Source organism: Jaculus jaculus, chromosome 17, assembly GCF_020740685.1.
Source record: "Jaculus jaculus isolate mJacJac1 chromosome 17, mJacJac1.mat.Y.cur, whole genome shotgun sequence".
NCBI lineage: Eukaryota > Metazoa > Chordata > Mammalia > Rodentia > Dipodidae > Jaculus > Jaculus jaculus.
In genome coordinates, this window is record NC_059118.1 from 29,085,257 (window position 1) to 29,102,340 (window position 17,084).

Genomic DNA, 17,084 nt, shown 5'->3' on the forward strand with positions numbered 1-17,084 from the left:
CTTTAGCATGTCAGAACAGAGAAGCAGTCACTTTGGGCTTCTGTCTGCTTGTCGGAACTTTTGTGTGCTCTTTTGCCCTTTCAGGTAGGCCTCACCTTAGACATGCACAGTGTGGTCCTTGGTCAGAGTGTAGGAATGCAGACAGAGCCAGCTCTATGCTAGCCAGAGGCAAGTGAAGGAATTATGCAGGGATGCGGTTTCCTCTGTCCTGTGCTACGCGACTATCAGCATGTGCCCATCAAGAAGCAGTTGAGGTTGCAGGTGGTTTCTTCATCACTGCCTACTTGTGTCCCTTGCAGTCACTAAATAAACGTGTGAAAGGAAAAAAGGAAGTGACAGCTATTTACTGTTCTTCATCTCATCATCCTCTAGCTTCATTAGTTCCCCCTGGTTTCCATTCCTTTTTCTTTCTGCACTAGATTTGTTGGCTATAAGAAAATTTAAAACTCATAAAATTGTGGAGGGAAAGTGTGCGATAACATTACTCTTTCGTCAGGGTTTGCTCCATTGTCATTAACATGTTCGGGTTTCACCTGTGGGCACATGCTACATTGCAGATTAGTGCCCAGGTTAGGAACAGGGTTTCATCTCATGTGCCAGCTCCATGTCCTGGCAGTGCCTGTCAATTTCCTAAGAAAGTTATATATGAACTTGGACTTCATAGTGAGGATAAGATCCTGTGGAGAGCACTCTGTAAGTAAGGCACTTCATATGTAGTCAGAGCAGTGGACCTTTGCTCCTTGTCTAACCTAGTACCTAGTATTGAGGTGTATCTGCCCAATTTATAGGTATTTTAAAAGTGAAATTAGCTTAGGCCTTGACCAGCTCCCCCACTCCCCAAGGTAGGGTCTCACTCTAGCACTCAGGCTGACCTGGAATTCACTATGTAGTCTCAGGGTGACCTCAAACTCACAGTGATCCTCCTACCTCTGCCTCCTGAGTGCTGGGATTAAAGGTGTGTGCCACCATGCGTGGCTTGACCAGCTTTTATTGTAGTTTTGTTTCTTTTCCCTTTGTTTCTTTTGAGCCCTAATCCATCCCATGCATATGTACAAGAGTCCTTTTTTTTTTTCCTTTTAGTAGCTGTCTCAGTAACGTCCATACTTTCTAACCTTTGCAGTTCTCTGTAGTGAAAAAGAAATGTTCACTTGAAAGCCACTATTAAGCTCCCATATCTTACAAAAAAATTAAATTTGGGGCTAAAGAGATAGCTCAGTGGTTAAAGGCACTTTCTTGGAAAAGCCTGATGACCTGAGTTCAATTCCCTACTACCCAGGTAAAGCCAGATGGACAAGGTGGCACATGCTTTTGGAGTTCGTTTGCAGCAGCTAGAGGCCCTGCTGTGCCCATTCCCTCCTCTCTCATTCTTTCTTTCTCTTCCTTTTTGTCTGTCTCTCTCAAAAATTAAATTTTTTTTTCTTTTTTTGGTTTTTCAAGGTAAAGTCTTGTGTTAGTCCAGGCCAACTTGGAATTCACTATGTAGTCTCAGGCTGGCCTTGAACTCACAACAATCCTCCTACCTCTGCCTTCTGAGTGCTGGGATTAAAGGTGTGTGCCACCATACACAACTTAATACAATTTTTTTTTTTTTTTTTTTTTTTTTTTTTGCTTTTCAAGGTAGGGTTTTACTCTAGCCTAGGCTGACCTGGAATTCACTATGTACTCTCAGGGTGGCCTCGAACTCATGGCGATCCTCCTACCTCGGCCTCCCAAGTGCTGGGATTAAAGGCATGCACCACTATGCTTGGCAATTTTTTTTTTTTCTTCCAAGGTAGGATTTCACTCTAGCTCAGGCTGACCTGGAATTCACTATGTAGTCTCAGGGTTGCCTCGAACTCATGGTGGTCCTACCTCTGCCTCCCCAGTGCTGGCTGGGATTAAAGGCATGTGCCACCAAGCCCAGCCCAGTGTTTTTTTAAAATGTATTTCATAGGACTTTTTTTTAGATTTGGTTAAGGATATTTCTGTTAATTTTAAATTAGCTAGCCATGCCTTTAGTCCCAGCACTGGAGAGGCAGAGTAGGAGGATCACCCTGAGTTTCAAGGCTACCCTGAGACTACATAGTGAGTTCCAGGTCAACCTGGGTTAGAGTGAGATCCTACCTCAAATAAAGAAATTTACTATGTTTTCACTTTTTTTCTTTTACTTCAAAATTAATTTTAACTTTAAAAAATATTTATTTTATTATAGAGCAGGGCAGAGAATGACATGCACCAGGGCCTCCTGCTGCTGCAAAAACTCCAGATATATGCACCATTTTATGGCTGCTGGGGAATCGAACCCAGGCCATAAAGCTTTATCAGTAAGCACCTTTAACTGCTAAGCCATCTCTCCAGTCTTGATTTTAGCTTTTGCTTTAGTAAATAAACAGATGTTATTGTTATTTTCTTGAGACCTTTTAGCTTTGTTTTTTCCTGTAGTACTGATGATTGAACCCTGGGCCTTGAACATGTTAGGCCAGTGTCCTACACTGCCTATGGTAGTATTTTAAGTAGAATTAAGTAATTATTTCTTTAGAGGATTTTAGATTCTGAGACATAAAAATCATATTTAAAAAATTGAAGCATTTTTTGTTCATTTATTTTTACAGGTTCGAATGCAAGCACTGAAATGCTTCTCAGTTTTAGCTTTTGAAAATCCCCAGGTATCCATGACCCTGGTAAACGGTAGGCTGGAAGTTTTTAGTGGCAAGTACATGATTCAGTTTATGAACTGCATAGATATAAAGAACTTTCTTACCTTTGTTTGTTTTATTTCTAGTTTTGGTTGATGGAGAATTATTACCACAGATATTTGTGAAGATGTTACAGAGGGATAAGCCTATTGAGATGCAGCTCACATCAGCAAAATGGTAAAAACATTAAAACAGAATGGGAAGAAAGACAGTACCTTATCAATATCTTAGACTAAAGTAGCCTAATTTGCTCTCTCCAAGCCCCATTTTCTTTGGGACTTTGAAATCTGAAAGTTATAGGCATGGCTCATAATTTTCTAAATGGATATGAGTTGACTGTATTTTACTTATTACTAGTTGTATACAGAACAGGAACTCTCACCTAAAATATTTACAAAAAATTATTATATCCTCCACTTACTATTCTTGTAGTTTAATTGAAATATTAAAGAATTAGGTTAGGTACAATCAATACATGATAAATAGTAAGCTAGGGAAAACAAAGAAAGAGTGAGAGTTAGATTTGAATTATTAATACATTGACAGGTATGATTAGTATACATTAGTGCAGGGTTCTACACTAAGTGAATTGTTTAGATTTAGTATTTTTTAAAATTTTTTGTTTATTTATTTATTTGAGAGAGACAGAGAGAAAATGGGCGTGCCAGGGCCTCCGGCCACTGCAAACAGACTCCAGTCGCGTTTGCCCCTTGTGTATCTGGTTAACGTGGATCCTGGGGAAACGAGCCTCAAACTGGGGTCCTTGGGCTTCACAGGCAAGCGCTTAACCACTAAGCCATCTCTCCAGCACTAGATTTAGTATTTAAGAAGCTATAGTACCCTAATAGAAAATTGAGAGTTTTCATTGAATTATTCATGCACGAATTATACTTTAAAAATCTTTTGCTTTTTTTTATCTTAAATTCAAACTGAGCATTTGCCTCTTTGTTAGTAAGAAATGGTATCATTGAAATAGTTTTTGTTTGTTTGTTTGTCTGTTTTTTTTTTTTAATTTATTTGAGAGTGACAGAGAGAGAGAAAGAGGCAGATAGAGAGAGAGAAGGAAAGAGAATGGGTATGCCAGGGCTTCTAGTCACTGCAGACGAATTCCAGACGCATGCGCCCCCTTGTGCATCTGGCTAACATGGGTCCTGGGGAAATGAGCCTCGAATTAGGGCCCTTGGGCTTCACAAGGCAAGTGCTTAACTGCAAAGCCATCTCTCCAGCCCTGTTTCTCTGTTTTTGTATTTTTGATTTTTGAGGTAGGGTCTCATTCTAGCCCAGGCTGACCTGGAATTTATTGTATTCTCAGGGTGGCCTCGAACTCACGGTGATCCTCCTACCTTTGCCTTCTGAGTGCTGGGATTAAAGGCATGCACCACCACACCTGGAAAAATCATTGAAATAGGTTTTTAAAAAACAAGCACTAATAATAGTAATAATAATAAACCTTACAATGATGATAGTGCTACAGATTTTTCCACTGTCCAGAATGTAAATAAAAGAATTGTGCTGATTTGTTTATAGGTTTTGGTAAAAGCTAAGTATGGGGTGTTGAAATGCATCCCCAATCTGCTAAAGGAATATAACTCTAAAAAAATTCCTTACATTTCTTAAGTACTTAATATTCATTGCCTGCCTAGAAAATCCAAGTTCATTTTCTTTTCATTCAAAGCCACATAAAATAATGAAAATAAATTATTTTCCTACAGACCTAAATCATTGCTGGCATCTGATGGACAGCTGTGTTTGCAAGTTCAGTGGCTCTTTTGTCATATTTGTAATATTTTTGAGTTGGAATACCCCATCTTAGCATCACTTACACTGAGATACTTGTGTATGTGTGTGTGTATATGTATGTGTGTGTTTTGTTTTGTTTTGTTTCAAGGTAGGGTTTCGCTTTAGCCCAGTCTGACCTGAAATTCACTATGTAATCTCAGGGTAGCATTGAACTCATGGTGATCCTCCTACCTCTGCTTCCTGAGTGCTGAGATTAAAGGCGTGTGCCACCACACCTGGCTCTTGTATTTTATTTTTAATATTTGTTTCCTTGTTGTTAGAAATAAATTCAAACATAAAAACTATAGAGAGAAGTCATAAAATATCCCACGTGTACATAATACCTTGGTTCAAAAATATATCTATTCATTAGAATATTTATCTTAAAATCAATTTGTAGTTGTTTTTTAATCTAGCATACTGTTTAGTCATAGTTTTCTTTGATTTCTTAACTGATTAAATCTCAAGTAAAGGGAATGCCAAAATTCTCTCTCAAATGATAGGATTTTTTCCATAAAATCTTAAAAGCAAATAATTTTTCTTTAAGGATCTAAACATTAAGCAAAGCCTTTGTCATTTTGTTCTAGTTTAACTTATATGTGCCGAGCTGGAGCAATTCGAACAGATGACAACTGTATTGTATTAAAGGTAAGCAAATGCTCTGTAAAAATGCAACCATTAGGCATCATATAAGCATTGAATATGAATATTGTTATTCCGTTTCTTTGTACACATTTGTCATTATGGTCAGTACATAGCAGCAATCACATTAAAATGTCTTACTTTTCATTCAGATGCTATGTAGCTTTAAACAATTTGGTTTAGGTATATTTTGAGTATCATCATGAGATAATTCTTTTCTTGTCACAACTTTTCACTTGGTGATAACTATGAAGATATAAAAATTGTAGAGGAGGTGAAGTAGAAAATATGCCTAAACCAGGCGTGGTGGTACACGCCTTTGATCACAGCACTTGGGAGGCAGAGATGGGAGGATTGCCCTGAGTTGGAGGCCACCCTGAGGCTACATAGTAAATTCCAGATCAGTCAGGGCTAGACTGAAACCCTACCTTCAAAGAATAACAACAAAAAAAAGAAAAATATATATATACTTTAGTGCTTGATTTTCATTAGTTTATGTCTCATAGGCAGTCATTTTGCCATTTTCACAGATAAAGACATTGTATCACTGTCATAGCCAGCGATCAAAATATAATGAGAGAATAAGTAAACAACATGAAAATAACCATCATTGTTGTGATACGTCAAATTTAACCTGAACTTAGAAAAGCTTGGACAAGAGACCAACCCTAACAGTCCTCAGACATGGAATCTGGTTTTAGTGCCCTCCCCACTGACTGCCTTAATGTGCCTTACTCTTGTTACCTCAGCTCCTGATTATGAAAGTAGAGGTAATAATTCCTACTTAGCTATCTCACAGAAATATTGGGGATAGACAAGTCTTACTTGCTTTGAAGAATAAAACAAATAGATTGACATTGTTCAAAAGGTGAATCTAAGGAGAAAAGATCATTAAGAAGACTAAATGAGGGCTGGGGAGATGGCTACCAGGAGATAAAGTGCTTGCCTGACAGACATGAGAACCTAAGTTCAAATCCCCAGCACCTATGTAAAATGCTAGGCATGATGGTACATGCCCGTAATCCCAGCACTGGGGAAACAGGGACAGGAAGATTCCCAGGGCTTGTTGACCAGCTTGTCTAGCACAATCTGTGAGGTCTGGATTCAGTGAGAGACCCTGTCTCAAAAAGTAATGTGAAAATTGATCACGTAAGACAGCTAATATAGACCTCTAGTCTCTACATGTACACCCATACACACACATACATCTGCACATATACAAATACGCATATCCACATGCAAGTATACCTACATACACATACCCCTGGGGAGGAAAAAAAGACTAAGTGTGCTGGATATGGTGTGGCATGTGCCTATAATTCTAGCATTTGTGTGAGGCTGAGGCAGAAAAATCACAGGTTTGTGGCAAGCTGGAGCAACATAGTTGAGACCATGTTTGAAACAAAACAAAACATAATCAGTAGGACTAGGTTTGCTATAGTTCTTATTGAATAAAGTCACTTTTATGAGACATGAGGATCTCTTAAGTATATAACTGTACAGACTGCTAAGGACTTCCATATAAATGACTCATTCATTTGTTCTTCTAACTTTTATTATTTTCTTTCTCATTGTTAAATAGGTTCACTAGTAATATTTTCAGTTGGTAGCATTAAAGTTATAACCCATGAATTTATAGTATTGATGAATATTGGCAGTTACTAGTGTTAAGAAAAGAACAGGACCTTCCTCTAGAGGTCTACAGTTAAGTTGTAAAGCCTGAACTAACCTAATAGGAAAGCAGAAGTAAACAGCCAAGTGCTCACTTCTGGGGCTGAAAATATAATACGAACTTGGAATACAGCAAAACATAGTTGACCACAGTAGCTGAGGAAGGCTTCCCTTACTAAAGGCAGTTTGACTTCTACCTTACATCCTTTGACTTGGATTCATCAGCCTTAGACATAGTAAATAGTTTTACTGGGCACCTAATGTACATTAATTACTAAGACCTATTCCAAGATTATAAGGACCTCAGAAGTAAAATTGAACTGATGATACTATGCTTACTGCAGCAAGTTCTTGGGAAAACTTAACAATTGAGATTGATGGATTCCATTAATAATTTAGGACTAGTAGAATCAAGGAAGGTATGTTTGCTGAATTTTTTAAGCTGTGTTTTATTGTAACTGTAGATATCAATTCCTAAAATAAAAACCATCCCAACCATATTACTAAGGAAAGGACAACATGCTTTCCTAACGCAAAGTCATTGTTGATTAAACTGCTGGATTTCTTTTGGGTAAATACAGGTCGGGCAGAACTGTCAATACGATTTGTTAGGGATTTTGAAATGTCTTTTACCAGGTTCTCCAGAAAAGCTTCAGAGCTGACTAGAGTTTTGGTTAATGTATTTGTATGATCAAAGTTTAGTATACCAGCACAAATGATTAATTTGCACTGAATTTTGTTGGATTTTGCATCTTTAAAAACCTTTTATTCTCTAAAAACCAATAGAGGAAATATTTGATGACAAACATGACTCCCAACAAAAACCATGGAATTGATTTAGTTACTGTATGCTCTTCATCAAGCTTTTACCTTTGCCAAAAAGCAAATAATTAATCTCCCTACTTTCAGACATTGCCTTGTTTGGTTCGAATGTGCAGTAAGGAAAGATTACTAGAGGAGAGAGTTGAAGGAGCTGAAACACTCGCCTATCTGATTGAGCCAGATGTTGAGCTACAGAGAATCGCTAGCATAACTGACCACCTCATTGCAATGCTTGCTGACTATTTCAAGTATCCCAGCTCAGTGAGTGCTATCACTGATATTAAAAGGGTATGTTTTTCTCTTTTCCTTGTAAGTAGAACCAGAGAGGGATTTTTAAAGTTTTTCTTCTTGCTCATAACCTTGAAACAACTGACATACACAGCTCAAAGGCTCTTTATTTTAAAGTAATTGTTTATCCTTACTACGATGACACTGCTTTGTTAAGTTTTTTATCCTGTTTGTTTAATATTGATTGCAGGAAACTTTTTACTAAGCTAAGCACATAAGCAGGCTCTTCCAACTAAACCCTCAAAATAGAAGCATCCCAAAATTGGGTATTGACATTATGTCAACATCACTAAATTCCATTCACGATCACAGAATCATTCTTTTTTTTTTTTTTAAGACAGAACATTTTTACTGACAAACTCCATACATACACATAATATACCCTAAACATAATGCCCTCCCACCATCTTTCTTTGCACAGAATCACTTCTTTTGTTATATTCTTACTCATTAGGTCAAGAGGGATTTACTTGTTTACTTTGTTACGTGTGATCACTGACCTCGCTCACACTGCACCAGTCTTTCCTGTCTGCTACCCTTTGCCACCTTCCTTTTTTCAGTTTTGCACTTTGGCTAAAGCACCATTTAACCTCTGATTTCGTTTTGGATCTTTAAGGACTGAATTTATGCTTTTGTTTTTCTGAAAATATAAGTTCCTTAGAATCGGTAGATATTCCTTTGCCTTGTTGATTCTCAGTCTAGTTATTATAGTAATTTCTCTTAACTTTCTATTAACAGAAGTTTATTTAGGTAAGACATGGTGCAGAGGATATTGTCTTTTAATTAGTAGCTGATACTATTTCATGAATGTGACTTTTGTTCTCTTAATACCCTCCCTCACCATGTTCTGAGTTCCAAAAACTCATGCAATAAGCAATGGTTCTATTAGTATTTAATGTTGAAAATAAATTTCTAAGGGTATACCTTTTCTGTCTTAGAAAAAGCCTAAAATAGCTGTCAGTTATATTGTCATTAGTAACACGTACCACCCCTCTGAAAGTTATGTATCTGAAGTCAGGTGTGGTGTGGCACATGTCTGTAATCTCTACATTCGGGAGGTTGAGGTAGAAGGATAGCAACTTTGAGGTCAGCCTGGGCTACCTAATAAGACCCTGTCTCAAAAATAAGTTCTTGCCAGATATGGTGGCACATGCCTTTAATCCCAGCACTTGGGAGGCAGAAGTAGGAGGATTACTGTGAGTTTGAGTTCTGCCTGAGACTACCTAGTGAATTCCAGGTAAGCCTTGGCTAGAGCAAGACCCTACCTCGCAAACCAAAAAAGAAAGTTCTTAAAGCTGGTCATGGTGATGTGTGGCTTTAATTCCACACTTGGAGGCAGAGATAGGAGGATCTCCATGAGTTCGAGGCCACCCTGAGACTACATAGTGAATTCCAGGTCATCCTGGGCTAGAATGAGGCCCTACCTTGAAATATAAAAATTTTTAAAAATTTTAAAAGTCCCACCCAAATGAAAATACATAAAAAATAGTTATATGTCTGTTTTTCCTTTGGCAGTGCTCTTCTCCCAGTACATGATTGGTACATTGAACCAGTTGCCTTATCTGTTTCCCTCTAGGCATTTGTTCACATTACTACAGTATCTCACTGATACAAAGACACACATACAAGTCCTTTCCTTGGCATCCTAAACAACCTGAGTTTACCTCCTCAGCAGGACAAAGAGAATGCTTTAATGGCATAGTGTGAGGAAACAGGGTCATAATAACCTGTAGTGTAAGCATGTGTCATTCATCTAACTAGTATATAGAAAATTATCTCTGCTGTTCAAATTTTTTTCATTTCTACCCCAATGAAATTAGAGAAATAATTTATAAATGGTCTCCAAATTTAAATAATAGTTTGTCTTCTTTAATTTTGATAATGGATTAGTGAAAGATTTCTAAGTACAAAAGTACAAATACAATTGAGAGAAGTTTACATATTAATAAATAAGTGATTTTCATAGTCTTAAGTAAGAGTTATATGGTATAAGTTATTGCTAGGATGTAGTGAAGATTTTTAAAGGTAGATTCTTTGAATCATCACAAAATTGATTATTTTATATTGTAAAGCTCCTTCAATAATCATTGTGAAACAGTTTTGGAACTGCTCTTAAGAATTTTTTTGATAGCTACCTCAAATGAATTATGTTTTACTCTATATTCTGTGGAGCTTTTTACTATTCTAGATGATATTACTCTGATGGATTTCATTCATTATTTTTATCAAGTGGCAACTAACCTAAAACTTTATTACTTAATAAAGCTATAAAGAAAGTCTCAGATGTTTTGAACAATACTTGCACTACAAGATAAGAGTTAACCTTTCCAAAGTAGTTCCTTTGGGAAGAGGTATTCAATTATATGAATAAGTTATAGCTCTCAGGTAAACATATCTGTAGTATGTATATGTCTTATATAGTTCCTGGTTCATTGTTATTAAAAGTATCTTGAGAACATGCTTCTGTTTTAATTTTATTATAGTTGGTTGAATAAAAGAAAAACAGGTTTGCAGAATTATCAACTTAGCCATTCATGTATTTTTAGTGATTAAACATTACGTCATGACAGTAAATAATTTTAACAATTAAAAACATTCTGGAAACAAATCTCAGCTAAATATAATAGATAGTAATGATTACCCTGGTATATTGTTTGTTAACAGTTTCTGCAAAGATGGCTGGGGATATAGCTCAATTGTGGAACACTTACCTAACATGACCAAGGCCCTGGGTTTAATCTCAGCACCACCAGATGATAAAATAAACAGATGGATAGATAGATTGATAGATAGGCAGACTGGTAGATAGTAGGAAATAACATTAAAAAAAGAAAAAACTTCCTGTTTCTAAAAGTTTTTTATGCTAAAAATAGGTCAATACTAAACTTAGTGTTTGGGAAATCTTCCTAAAACATTATTATAACAGCATTCAGTTTGCTAGCTGCAGGATAAAGCTACGTATGAAAGTCTAGGTATGTCTTTTTGTAGAGAATATTTCAAAGAGCTGATGGAAGCAAACATAGTTGGCACTACAACCTAGCGTCTGGGAACATTGAACTTTTGGGGGGGTAACATTCACAAATTTTTTCAAATATCAGTGCCAAATGTGTTAACTCTCAGAAGTAGGCTGTATTTCAGGTATGCTGACACACACACACACACACAGCAAAATCTCAGTCCTGTAGGAACAGAACCCAAAAGTAACTAGAAAATACAGTTAATGTCAACATTTAAATGCTAATAGTTGGTAACATTTTTGTCTTCATCAAATTCTCTTCAGGTATTTTTGTTAACATTTTAACTTATGTGCTTAGTTGGATTTTTTTACTCTCTCTCCTATAGCTTGATCATGACTTAAAACATGCTCACGAACTCCGCCAGGCTGCATTCAAGCTCTATGCCTCTCTTGGAGCAAACGATGAAGACATCCGGAAGAAGGTGAGTCTGGGAGAGGGGCGTCCCCCAGTCCTGACAGCCAGCAGGCAGGGAGTGACGTCAACCTGAAAGTCGTGGTGAAGAGCACTAACAGTGACTGTTTGAATTAATAAAGCAGAGTGACAAAAGGCATAATTGAAGAATGAATGGGACCTGGATTTGGGGGGTTGTTTGTTTTTAGAACTTAGATTGGCATGGCCATGCTGGAATGATAAATAACTGGCCTGATGTTTTGTGTCATTAATATGGATTATTCTGTTGCACACTTTTGCATGTGTTCTGATAAAAATCAATTCTAGCACTGTGAAGCTTCAGACACCTTGAAAGACCTAACACTAGAATTGTAAATGTTATTTATGGATAATGCCTTCTAATGCCATTGAGAAGGCCAAATCTTTATTGTATATTGTTCTTTGATAATGTGGCTTAGTTTATGTTTTAATTTTATTTAATTTTATTTTTGCTACTGTGCAAGTTTAATGTGAATAAAATCTTTGTGGAATGATAATTTTTTTATGTTTAGTGAGTGGTCATCTGATTTTTCCAGCTCCTCTAAAATATGTCACTGGTACAACACCCTTATGTTACTGTAGTCTAACACTGAACTCATGTTCTTTATGAGGTAAGAAGTACAGTGTAGTGGCAAGTTATGATTTGGCTCTCTTCCCAAACCAAAAAGTTAAAACTTACCACTCAAAAGCATGTATAACCTGAGAATTTCTATATAAGGTAATTACCCTCACCAGCCTGCAGAAACACACGTTCTGTCGTGAGGAGCCATACTAGAAACAACAACTGGGCATTCTTTACCAAACATGACAGTTTATTGAATCTCCCCATCCACATTGGTATTTTAAGGAGTACTGTGAGACATTACAAAGAATTTGGATTTACCATGATTGGGAGAAGTATTTCACCTAGAGAAATAATGGAACAACCTTAAGTTTGTTGAATGAAATAAATTGTAAAAGAACCATCCTTGAAGAAACTGAAGTAAGAGCAATAAGATTAGGAGTGTTTGGTAGCTTTGATTTAAAATCAGTGTAAAGAAAGCACAATAATAAGCTGAGTGTTTTCCATGTACCTCAGCTCACAGGAGGCTTTTGGCCTCTTGAAGTGTCTTTTTGTGTACAATCTATAAAAATAAGTTTTGACTCTCTAAGCTTTTACTTGTAAGCTGTTACTTCAAGGTAAACATGCTAGTGATAGAATATTCCCTGTGTCTAACCATGATTTATGGATGTTGACACTGATGTATATGTTCTCTATTGGGATATGGTATATCACACGAGAAGAAGCCTTTATGGTAATTCAAAAAAATTAATGGTGACATGAACTGTATAACTGAAATACATAATGAAATTTGTTAATGGATGGTTGTTTCCATTGGAAACAGAAGTGTTTCACTCATTCTTATAGCTTCAAAAGACCATATCATGGATTGAAAGGGAGATAGCTAAAGGGACCATAATAGGAGCTAGGATGTCCATTTGTACCTCTTTGTACTTTTTTTGTCAATAAATGATTGTTTTGGAATTAATGACTTAATCTGTGATATCATGTTTTAGAAGTATTTGCAACATAACAGTCTAACCAGTAATTACTAAAATTTGTATTCACAAAATGTACTATTTCTTGGGAAGGCTAACTACTGATGGCTTCTGTAGAAAGATGACAAATAAAGAATAAGTTATAATTAACTATAGTTTTTTGTGTGTGGTAAAGAAAAAATAATGTGACATTCTTATTGTGATGGGGATTGCATAGTACTTGTAGGAAGGTATTTAATTTTTGAGTAGTTGCATAGCTTACAGCTCATAGAACTAACTTAGTGGAGAAAAATTGTAAAGTGAAAAATACAGAATAATTTTGTGATAAAAATCTGCTTAAGACTGGTCTTAGTAGTAAATTTTCTTATTTTTCAGTGTATAAAAAATGATAACTTCCCTGGAATGGATCTCTTTCTGTTCCTTTCTTTTTGTTAAAATGGTTATTTGCATAGATTTTAATTTACTTTCGTCATGAAATATTTCTCTCTTGTACTTCTGCCATATGTGCTTTGATTGTATTCTTTTTTGTGTTGATCTTTAAAGGACAGTGTTTATTATTGTTTTTTAATGTAGTATTTATTATTGCCAAGATGAAATTTTGGTTGAATGAGTTAATATGTGGATAATCTCTGAAGGAAATTTTAAGGACTATTGACCTGTCTCCTTAGGCTCCCCTAAAACAAGGTTGTTTTTGGTTTTGGTTCAGCAGGAAAAGATGACATGTTCAGTTGGTCTGCTTTTTAAATTGGAATCAGAACATAATTTGGTAATTAATAAGTGTTGCAGTATTCTTTGTGTCCACTGAAGTATAAGAGGGAGAAAAAGAAGAGAAAACAAGAGCAAAACATAGGTACAAAGAAATATGAAGGAGGAGAACCACCTCTCTTCTCTTAATTATTGTGTTTCTATATGTCTTAGTACTTTTAAAGGTTGCTAAGAGCCTGCTGTATGGTCATTTTCTAATACCTTCTCTTAGGACCAGAGAAAATTAAACTGAAAACTCCATATGACCTCTAGCTCGTAGATTTATTATCCTTGCTTTGGAGCAGTGTTGGTGTATTCTCATTACAAAACAAAAGAGAAAGGCTGGAGAGATGGCTTAGCGGTTAAGCGCTTGCCTGTGAAGCCTAAGGACCCAGTTCGAGGCACAATTCCCCAGGTCCCATGTAAGCCAGATGCACAAAGGGGTGCATGCGTCTGAAGTTCGTTTGCAGTGGCTGGAGGCCCTGGTGCACCCATTGTCTGTCTATCTGCCTCTTTCTCTGTCATTCATTCTCAAATAAATAAATAAAATAAACAAACAGAAAACCCACAACTGTTCCTGCAACTTAAGAAGCACTCAATTAATATTTGTTGAATGAGAGCCAGGCTGAAATCCCAGCATTCAGCACATTGTAGAGGCAGGAGGATCAGGTATTCAAAGGTCATTCTTACCTAAATTCTGAATCCAGAGTCATTTTGAGCTATAAGAGACCTTGTCTGTAATACATACATGCACACACGCACACCACACACATATAGAATAAATACAGAAACCAAAATGCAGAAGTAATACAATGATAAATCCCTTAATATGCTTGGGTCTTTCTATCTCTTGTGTAGAGCAATGTTGGCATCCTCACTCCTGCCTTTGTATTTTTTATCATTCTGTGACATATTTGCAAATTTCTTAACTCTTTATGATATATTATAAGAATGAAAAAGGGGGGTGGTGTCAAATTCTGCTTGTGAGAGTGAAAAACAGTACCATTGGCTGTATTATGAAGGGAGAGAAACCCAAGTAAAGATGTCTGTTACTAAACTTAGGATTCAGTTTATGTGTAATTAGACCTGGTTCTGAGTCAATTATAATTAATGTAAGAGCATGGCAGGAAGTGAGAGCTGAATGGAAGAAGGATGTAGAACACCTTAGCAGGAACTGTATGTTAATGGTAGTACAAAGTAAACATTAGTGCTCATGTCTGACAAGGGGAAGTTTTGTTTCTAGTGATACTACTTGTTAATGCTGGTTAGGAAGCAGAAGTCCAGTCCATGGGACAGCAAAAAGGAGGTAAGATACCAAGATAGGAGGTCAATGAACTTTTTCAGATCCTGGCATTGCCAGCAAATGGTTAAGTCTTGCAGAACCAGCAGTGGCAAACAGTACTAGAATTTTGAAGCCAGTTTTTTTTTTTTTTGTAACAAAGATGAAAATCATCACTAAACTGATAACTATGATTATCAGTTAGATTAGAAATTGAAAAAATATATTATCTTCTTTTAAACTTTCATTGACAATGTTCTCATATGTATATAATGTATTTTGATTTTAATCCCCTCCCATTACCCTCTTTTATCCCCCTTCCCTTTTCTCTGTCTCTGTCTCTTCCTCCCCTCCCTCATCCAGGCTGACCTCAAACTCATGACAATCATTACCAGTTCTGGGATTATAGGCATGAGCCAATATACCTGGCCTTTTTTTTTTTTTACTCTCAAAGGAGCTAGTGGAGTGCATCAGAAATTTAGAAAGTATAAAATGAAGAAAATTAAACTCTCTGAACAAATGAGTTAAACTACAGGAAAATTACCGAGCTAAGGATGTTGTTTTGCTTTTGATTAAGGTGAACACATTAGAAACGTTAAAGAAGTACTTGTGAAATCTTTTCCTCTCTTGGGGGTCTAATACAGCCTTTCGGAAAGCTTTCCTCTTACATTTGAATACTTACTTTTAGAGAACTAGAGTGTAAATGCCATGAGGGCAGGGCTTTTATGTTTTGTTCATCACTGTCTTCCTAGCATCTATGACTGTGCAGTGGACAATAAATACTAAAGATGGAAAGAATGAGTGAACAAAGTAATAGATGAACGTTTAATTCTGGAGTATAGCTCATTCTGAACCTATGATCAAATTAAATGTGGTCCTGATTTTATTAGGAACCTTTCCAACCTCACTAGTAACTTTTTGTATGTAAAGAGAGTGAATTTAAAATGGGAGAAATATTTACCTTGTCATATAGGCAAGAGTTTTCATTATATAGCTCAAGGAGTACAAGTAGTTCTCATTTTTCAGGAGATAGGCAATCCTGGGGGCATTTCTTCTATACTCACTTGGGCTATAGATCAAAGTGAACATATTTGATTCCAAAATAATTTTGTATGTACCCCTTATTGAGACTAGGGGTATAGGTTAGAAATAAAGCACTTGTTCAACACACCATGATCTTGGGTTCCATCCTTAGCACTCAAAAAGGAATTCTTTTTTTTCCTTCCTAAATATGTAATTTAAAAATCAATGTAAATCTATACTTAATTTTCTAGAGATAAAAGTATGATTTAAGTTATAGAAATTAATCTGACTGAGGGACTTAATTTGGTAAAATGATTATATATAAATGAAATATTGTCTTTGCATGCAGTGAATGTCTGATTTTTTTAAAGGCCAGTAATTTTATTCAATTATACATACACTAATTGAACTACTAAAAATTGTATAAGTAGCCTGTAGGGTAGGAGAGAGAGCTACATGTAGAGGAAATAGAGAACATAGTATGACTTTCAAACAGCATTTATAATACAACCTCAGTAAGTAAGAGGAAGGTAAGAATTGGAACCAATTAAAGTGTACATGTTGCCATATGTGAAACAATTCCTGAATCAGGTTGAAATTTAATGGTTTAATTCAGTTTTGTCTGAATGCCTTTTATTTTATGTTTTCAAGAGTTGTATAAACATGGAGTTTTGTTCTTACGGGGAGAAAATTCATCCATGACATGAGGAAAAGTAGCCAAGGATGGGGGGTTTGTTCCTTTCTTTCTTCCTTCATCTTTTTGTTTTGAAAGACAGTGGCTGTGTCTTTGAAAGACAGGGCAGGCCTCCTGCATCAGCCTTCCAAGTAGCTAGGACTATAGGCGATACCATTGCACCTGGCTTATTTTTTCCATTTAAATGGAAAACTGACTTATTTATTTATTTTTATTCATTTTCTGAGAGGTGTAGGTGAAGGAAAGTAAGAAGGGAAAGGGAAACAAAGAGGATTGAGAATTTCTCTTCTACTTTTTTCCGTAGGAAAGGAAATGACAATTGCAGGGTCATTGAGAAGGTGAGGTATGATATCTCCCATGATGTCTACCATATATAACAGGCGCTCAATAACTATAACATTAATTTGATTATCTTAAATTACTTCATTTGGAAAGATAAACTGTACATGTTTTTGGCTTTTTGTTTTGTTTTGTTTTTCAAG

General features: G+C 36.2%; 1 protein-coding gene across 3 annotated transcripts in view; it reads left to right on the top strand.

Moving 5' to 3' along the window:
• Positions 1-17,084, top strand: part of Armc8 (armadillo repeat containing 8) — a 123,751-nt gene that overhangs the window by 64,746 nt on the left and 41,921 nt on the right. For all 3 annotated transcript variants that reach the window (XM_045136454.1, XM_045136453.1, XM_045136455.1), the window contains 5 exons: positions 2,592-2,667; positions 2,762-2,852; positions 5,042-5,102; positions 7,677-7,877; positions 11,220-11,315. In XM_045136454.1, the coding sequence (XP_044992389.1) occupies positions 2,592-2,667; positions 2,762-2,852; positions 5,042-5,102; positions 7,677-7,877; positions 11,220-11,315 (525 nt within the window). The remainder of the gene's footprint in view (positions 1-2,591; positions 2,668-2,761; positions 2,853-5,041; positions 5,103-7,676; positions 7,878-11,219; positions 11,316-17,084) is intronic.